At 51.0% G+C, this 7,646-nt stretch overlaps 2 protein-coding genes across 7 annotated transcripts in view; one reads left to right on the forward strand and one right to left on the reverse strand.

Annotated features, from left to right (window-relative positions):
• Positions 1 to 2,201: 2,201 nt before the first annotated feature.
• GPBAR1 (G protein-coupled bile acid receptor 1) lies at positions 2,202 to 6,888 on the forward strand. Of its 6 annotated transcripts, XM_014531040.1 has the most exons (3): positions 2,202 to 3,191; positions 3,977 to 4,172; positions 6,033 to 6,888. In XM_014531040.1, the coding sequence occupies exons 1-3, from the start codon at positions 3,105 to 3,107 to the stop codon at positions 6,752 to 6,754; spliced, it is 1,005 nt and encodes a 334-aa protein (XP_014386526.1). In that variant the 5' UTR covers positions 2,202 to 3,104; the 3' UTR covers positions 6,755 to 6,888. The 6 variants fall into 6 exon arrangements, with proteins under 6 accessions (XP_014386526.1, XP_014386528.1, XP_005883476.1 ...); XM_014531042.1 differs by having other exon boundaries at positions 3,173 to 3,191; positions 3,933 to 6,888; XM_005883414.2 differs by lacking the exon at positions 2,202 to 3,191 and having other exon boundaries at positions 3,718 to 4,172; positions 4,636 to 6,888.
• Positions 6,889 to 7,131: 243 nt separating this feature from the next.
• Positions 7,132 to 7,646, reverse strand: part of AAMP (angio-associated, migratory cell protein) — a 5,132-nt gene continuing 4,617 nt past the window's right edge. Inside the window, exon 11 of the mRNA XM_005883413.2 lies at positions 7,132 to 7,587. Coding sequence (XP_005883475.1) covers positions 7,512 to 7,587 — 76 coding nt within the window. The 3' untranslated portion in view covers positions 7,132 to 7,511. The remainder of the gene's footprint in view (positions 7,588 to 7,646) is intronic.

The raw sequence follows: 7,646 nt of genomic DNA on the forward strand, positions 1-7,646 counted from the left end.
CAGGAGGCAGCCAATCAATGATTCTCTTTCATCATTGATGTTTCTTTTTCTTTTTTTTCTAAGGCTTCTGAAAGGTTTATTGAAATATCTTGGCCTAGACATTTACTCATCACTTTTTTCAATTACTTTTCAACATTCTAAAAATTTTCCGTTTAAAATACATTTAGCCCTCGCTGGTTTGGCTCAATGGATAGAGCGTCGGCCTGTGGACTGAGGGGTCCCGGGTTCGATTCCAGCCAAGGGCACATGCCTGGGTTGCGTGCTTGATCCCCAGTGGGAGGCATGCAGGAGGCAGCCAATCAATGATTCTCATCATTGATGTTTCTCTCTACCTCGCTCCTTTCCGATCTAAAAAATCAGTAAAATATATTTTTTTAAAAATACATTTAACTTTGCCAATACTAGATTCTCCCCCAAAGGACTATCATAACTGTTTTCAAACATGAAAAAAAAAAATTAATCCAATAGGATATAAAACTGAACTATGTAACCTATCACTGCATGTTCCAAATCCTTAAGTTAAATGTGGGATGAATTTGAAAAGGGCCAGGACCTGGGTCTGCTCTAAGCAGGTGGATGCAACATCTTACCTTTCCGAGTTTAATTACACCAACAGGAACAAAGTTATGAGAATGAAGGGCTCCAGAGAAGACAGAAAAGGTAGCTTTTATTTCTCCAGCAAAGCCCTCCAGAATGTCCTCTCCATCTCGTCGGGCCCACATTGTCCCCAAGGACAAACCCACAGCCGCTGGCATTGACTAATTTACTTGACCAAGGAATTCAAACCATAAACCAAAGCTTGCTGCGCAACCCCTCAGTACTGCCCCCCCAAACACACACAATTGGGGGCCAATGACATGTAGAGAAGACAGACACTCATCATTGATGTTTCTATCTCTCCCTTCCTCTCTGAAATCAAAAATATTTTTAAATATATATTTTTTATTGATTTCAGAGAGAAAGGGAGAGATAGAAACATCAATGATGAGAGCAAATCACTGATCGGCTACCTCCTGCACAACAGACCGAAAGGCATAGAATGCCAGAAAAAAAGGCACCCATGTAGAGCACTGCCATCTGGGACATATTTTGGGTGCATTTAGCTTAGTCTTGAAAAGCCTAATATAACATATAACCAAAACACCACCAGTTTCCTTCATTGTGCACACATTTGTAGAATGCTTCTTAGATGCAAAAGCCCGAAACTGAGGCGTGTGCCCTTGACTGGAATCGAACCAGGGACCCTTCAGTCCGCAGGCCAAGGCTCTATCCACTGAGCCAAACCCGTGAGGGCTAAAAAATATTTTTTAAAAAAGATTATGCAGCCTAGATGATTTGGCTCAGTGGATAGAGCGTCAGCCTGCGAACTGAAAGGTCCCAGGTTCGATTTCAGTAAAGGGCACATGCCCGGGTTGTGGGCTCAATCCCCAATGGGGGACTTGCAGGAGGCAGCCGATTCATGATTCTCTCTCATCATGGATATTTCTCTCTCTCTCTCCCTCTTCCTTCCTCTCTGAAATCAATAAAAATACATTAAAAAAATATATTATGCAGTTGTAAAATTCCTATCATTTAGTGATGTAGCAAAATGCATTACACAAATACCATTGTGTTACAAGTGCCTACAGTATCCAGAACAGTGACATGCTGTTCTGGTTTGTAGCCTGGGAGCTGTAAGGGAACAGAATTTGTCACCCGCAAATATGTCTCTTTAGCATAAGGATTATTTTAGGCTGGTTAATTTTAAGAAACCCTCTGACTTGAAAGCTCTGAAAACCAAGTAGAAGTTACTCTTCGTAAAAGATATTTGTGCTTGTAGGGACCTCTCCATTTGTAAGCGTGTCTTCCTCACTGTACCAGGAAGAGGGGGAAGGACCTTATCTCTAGAAAGTCTTATCAGTGTAGAAGACCTTGACTGAAATTTGCATAACAACCTTACCCCTTGTTTACTGCCCTTTCCCTCACCCCCAACATCAGTGGTTCTCAACCTTGGCTGCACATTAGAATCACCTGGGAATCTTTTTAAAATCCTGATTTCTGGGCCTCATCCCTCCGGAAATTCTGTTTCTTTGTTATTGGGTGGGGCCACAACATTAGTAACAAAGAAACAGAATTTCCAGAGGATGGGGCCCAGAAATCAGGATTTTAAAAAGATTCCCAGGTGATTCTAATGTGCAGCCAAGGTTGAGAACCACTGCCCAACATCCTTTGTCTTAAGTTAAAGATGGTATTTAAGGTGATGGCTTCAAGCATTTTGGTGAGTTACTCAGTTTCCCTGGGTGACTCCTACCTCCCAAGTACGCATGTTATCAAATTGTTTTCTCTTGTTAATCTGTCTCTTATTAAAGGGATGTCTCAGCCAAGAGTCCAGAGGGTAGAGGGAAAATTATTTTTCCTTCCCTACAGAGCTATAGGCTGTACTAACCCTAGGTGAGTAGTAGGCTATACCATATAGGTTTGTGTAAGTAAATTCTATGATATTTCCATAACGACGAGATCGGCTAACAACCCATTTTTCAGAATGTATCCCTGTCGTTAAGTGACACATGACTGTACTTAGTTTCCCTGGGGAGCAAAAGCCCCACTGGCCTCTTGCTTTTCATAGGCGATCTGCCTTTCTCAGGGGAGTTCTTTCTTAGAGGGGAGGATTGGCTGGAGGGAAGGGACATGCAGAGAAGGGCAGAAATCCTAATAATGTTATTAACTGCTACCTTTCATTGAGTGTTTATATGCCAAGCACTGATCTAAGTTTTTATCACATATTCCATTTAGTCTCAATGGGTGAGTACAACGTGAGCCCCATTTTGCAGATGAGGAAACTAAGGCAAGAGAACTTCAGTTACTTGCTCAAATTTATACAGCTAAAAAAATAGGATCTCAGCCAGGATTCTGAGATCCAAAGCAAGGCTTTCTGATTCCAACACTGGTTTGTGCCTCTTATTCATCGAGGGAGGGGGAGAGAGAGAGAAAAACATTGATTTGTTGTTCCACTTATATCTACATTCATTGGTTGCTTCGTGTACAGGCCCATAACATTTTCCACAACAACCCTGAGAATGGCTTCCCCCATTAAGTGTCAGGCACTGGGATCTAATTAGTTACATATGTTATCCCATAACATTTTCCACAACAATCCTAAGAGTAGCTTTCTTTCTTCCCCATTTTACAGGTGGGAAAATTGGAGCCCAGAGGTAGCTTGCCCAATATCACACCCCAGAGCTATTTGAGCTTGTAGCCCACAACTTGACTCACAAAGTAGCTGAGGAAAATGCGGAATGACTCCAGATTCTAGAAGGCAAGGCTGGCTTTATCATCTGAAAGGTCCATCAGGCAATAAGATGGGGGGCAGTGAAGATACTCAACCCCTACCCGCTACTGCCACCATTACACACACACACTCCCCTTTGGCAGACGGGTAGGACTATGGAGCTCAATATGCTGTCAGCTGGCTGGCCACTCCAGTATAAAGCTCATAAAATGTAAATGTATTAGCTGGAGCAGAAAGTGGGGAGGGGTAGAAGGAAATCATTCACTAACGGGAATGCATTTCTCAGATCAGCTAGGCCAGTGGTTCTCAACCTTCTGGCCCTTTAAATACAGTTCCTCATGTTGTGACCCAACCATAAAATTATTTTCATTTCTACTTCATAACTGTAATGTTGCTACTGTTATGAATCGTAATGTAAATATCTGATATGCAGGATGGTCTTAGGCAACCCCTGTGAAAGGGTCGTTCGACCGCCAAAGGGGTCGTGACCCACAGATTGAGAACCGCTGAGCTAGGCAGTATCAGGGGAGGGGTCTCCAAACTGAGTGACCTGAGAGAGGATCTGCCCCCTAAGTGAAGCTATGGCCAGTAGCTGGAAAGGGGAAGCTTGGGTCCAGCAGGAGAGGAGGAAGGCCTCCCACTTGCTAAAGCCGGGGTGTGCCAGGTCCCACCCTCAGAGGCGGGGCCAGGCTAAGCCCGTGGCCACAGTTCCATCCTTCCAGAACCCAGGCAGGAGCAGAGCCTGCGGCAGCCGCGAGCCTGGGGCCCTGCTATCCCAGAGTGGAGGCACCATGCTCTCCCCGGCCGGGACATCAGACATCTCCAGAGGCCCTGCAGGGTCGGCTGCAGCAGTTCCCTGACACAGGACAGCCCAGGCTGAGGAGCACCTGTCTCCAACTGCCATGTGAGTCGCTACTCCCCTCCCCACCCCAGACCTCAGCCCCACTCCTGAAGAAGCCATTGCCACCAGAGCCAGCAGGGTCACACTACCCACACACCACTGGGAAGTCGCTCCTGGGGCTGGCCCTTCCCTTCTTGCTGCTCTGGTGGGGGTGGGGTAGGGGACTCAGGAGGGCTGGAGCTCCAGCCCAGGATCCAGAGGTTAGGTTGGAGGAAGGTACCCTGAGGTCTTGTGGGGTTTAATCAAGTTGACATGCAGGGACAAAGGGGAACAGAAACCGGAGGGCTGCTGAAAAGAAAAGATGTCCTGAGTTGGGGTCAAAGGGAAGATTGAGGAAGAGAAAACAGGGGAGGGGAAGGGGTGCAGCAGCTTGGAGGCCCAGCGTGGGGGCCTCAGCTTCTCCTGAGTCAGGGTGGCTGTCGGGAGGGGGCAGTAGGAATCCTTTCCTTATTGACTTTAATCCTAGCAACAGCAGCTGCTCCCGTGGACAGAAGCAGGCGTTCCCACAGGGTCCAGGACCCCTCCCTGTTTCCTGATGTAGCAGTGGGGCCGGGCGCTGGCGGGCTGAAAACAAGGAGCCAAGTGAAGGAAAGGACAGGGACAGAGCAGAGCTGCAGAGAGGCCAGCCCTGTCCAGCAGCTCCTCTCCCCTTTCCTGGGGGTCAGCTTCAGCCTCAGGGTGTGGGAGGTGTCCTCCTTGCTGCTGGCATCTCCACATTCACTGCCAATCCTCCTCCAACCTCCCCCGCCCCGCCACCCACTCACTTCTACCCCCAGCAACTCCTCTCTCTCCTCCAATTCCCAGGAAGGGACCTGTTGCTAGTGGTGCAGATGAGTCAAGTTTATGGGCTGGAAGTCCTATCCAGAGGCTGCTCACTCATCTGTAACCAACCGGCCACAGGGCAGATGGGGATGGTGGTGCAAGGGACAGGGCAACCCACTTGCCGCCACCATTGCCCTGACCTCGCCACTAATTCTGATGCTTAGTGATCCCTCTCTCTGCCTCACTCCTGCCCCCACCCCAATCCTAATGCTCTGGTTTCCCACCAGGCTTCGAGCATCTGAAGACAGGGACCCCTCTCCTTTACCTGAACACCACTTCTAGCACCTGGCCCTCGCCCAGAGGAGGCTGTCAGCTTTGGCTGACCACTACACCAGCCACACCCCGTCTTCCCTTTTGGCTAATTTAGAGGCCTTGCCAGTAGAGGCGGGGGTGAGCAAGATGCTTTGGGGCTGGATGGGTCATTCTTTCAGTTTAAACAGGCATAAGCACAGCTGCACAAGGGGGCCAAGCGGGTAACAGAAATGGGTGAAGTGGCCTGTGGGGAGGTCCCCACTCCAGCTGGTCACTACCACACAGGACATAGGTATTGCCACAACTGATTTCTTAAGCGAAGCCAGAAATAGAAATTTTAATTGGCCATTAATTGAAAAAAATGTATATACAGCTTAGTCCATTTGGCTGCAACCTCTAGATTAATAAGTATTCCCAAGAGGACAGTGACCTGCAGCCCCGCCCTAACTCTGGCCACCCCATCTCCTGTCCAGGCATGTCGGCCGTTGCTCCAGATTTTCCCTGTCCCCAGACCCAAGATGACACCCAACAGCACCAGGGAGGTGCCCGGTGCTGTTCCCATGGGAGCCTTTGGGCTCTCCCTGGTCCTGGCAAGCCTCATCGTCGTGGCCAACCTGCTCCTGGCCTTGGGCATTGCCGGGGACCGCCGCCTACGTAGCCTCCCTGCTGGCTGCTTCTTCCTGAGCCTGCTGCTCGCTGGGCTGCTTACGGGGCTGGCACTGCCCACACTGCCAGGCCTGTGGAGCCAGAGCCGCCGAGGCTACTGGTCCTGTCTCTTCCTCTACTTAGCACCCAACTTCTCCTTCCTCTCCCTGCTCGCCAACCTGCTGCTGGTGCACGGGGAGCGCTACATGGCAGTGCTGCGGCCTCTCCGGGCCCCTGGGAGCGCTCGGCTGGCCCTGCTCCTCACCTGGGCTGGCCCCCTGCTCTTCACCAGCCTGCCCGCTCTGGGGTGGAACCACTGGGCCCCTGGTGCCAACTGCAGCTCCCAGGCTGTCTTCCCAGCCCCCTACCTCTACCTCGAAGTCTATGGGCTGCTGCTGCCTGCCGTGGGTGCTGCGGCCCTTCTCTCTGCCCGTGTGTTGATCACTGCCCATCGCCAGCTACAGGACATCCGCCGGCAGGAACGGGCAGTGTGCCGCGGGGTGCCCTCGGCCCTGGCCCGGGCCCTGACCTGGAGGCAAGCAAGGGCACAGGCTGGAGCCACGCTGCTCTTTGGGCTGTGCTGGGGACCCTACGTGGCCACCCTGCTCCTCTCAGTGCTGGCCTATGAGCAGCGCCCACCGCTGGGGCCTGGAACTCTGTTGTCCCTTGTTTCACTGGGCAGTGCCAGTGCAGCGGCCGTGCCTGTGGCCATGGGGCTGAGTGATCAGCGCTACACAGCTCCCTGGAGGGCAGCTGCCCGAAGATGGCGCCGGGTGCTGCGGGGAAGAGCCTCCCGGAGCAGTCCTGGCCCCGGCACTGCCTACCGCACCAGCAGCCAAAGCAGCACGGACCTGGACTTGAACTAGGGGAAGGGCCTCCGCTTACTCCTACTAGAAGCATCCATCCATCTCAGCCACGCCTGTCTCCACTTGTCCGCACACCCCTGGATCAGAGACCCTGCCCTTTTTTATTGGTGGAATAAAGCTCCTCTGGCCGAGTTTATTGGTATCTCATTCCATATCGCAAAAGGGGAGAGGCAGGTAGAACAGCTGTGGAAAGAACCTAAAATAAGGGAATCAAGGGAGATTCCAACTCTGGATAGAGCAGCAATTGTAGGTGAGGCTGCACCACCGGCAGGGAGGGAGGGCTGAGTGCTGGAAGTCCAGCACATGTGGGGGCCTCGCCCTGATATGCCCCTCACCAGTTCTTCCTCAGGTCCAGCCACCACAAAATCCAGACATAGTCTCTGGGAAGTATATTTTATTTACATTTTTAAAATCTGTAACTAATCTCTCTCTTCCTCCTTTCCACCCCCAGAGACTTGGGAAGGGAAAGAACAGGCATCTCAAACACCTACTCCCCACATACAAATAGGCACCCCATAACTCACACCCACAAATGAAAGTGAAAGAGAGATCCCCCAGGTCTGGGGGAGGAGGAGGGGCCTGAGGGGTGAGGGGTGGGTCTCTTATGAGAAGAAAGGGACAGAGGGGCAAGTCAGTGTGAAGGGGTTGGAAAGTAGTCCGAGGCCCCTCCCATCCTCTTCCTTCATACCCTCCTGCCTCTGCTGGTGAGGGGTCTCCCTTCACCTCAACACCAGACCCAAAGCAGAGGCTGCAGCCACTAGCGGTCAGGTCTCTGGACACAAAATACTTTTGCTTTGTGGTCTCCTGATGTGGTCACCACCAGGGAGGCATCTCTGTGGACAGAAAGAATAGGCTCGAAGGGATGGGAGCCTTGGGGCTGGCCCAAGCCCAT

This window comes from Myotis brandtii, unplaced genomic scaffold, assembly GCF_000412655.1.
Source record: "Myotis brandtii unplaced genomic scaffold, ASM41265v1 scaffold79, whole genome shotgun sequence".
NCBI classification, from domain to species: Eukaryota; Metazoa; Chordata; class Mammalia; order Chiroptera; family Vespertilionidae; genus Myotis; species Myotis brandtii.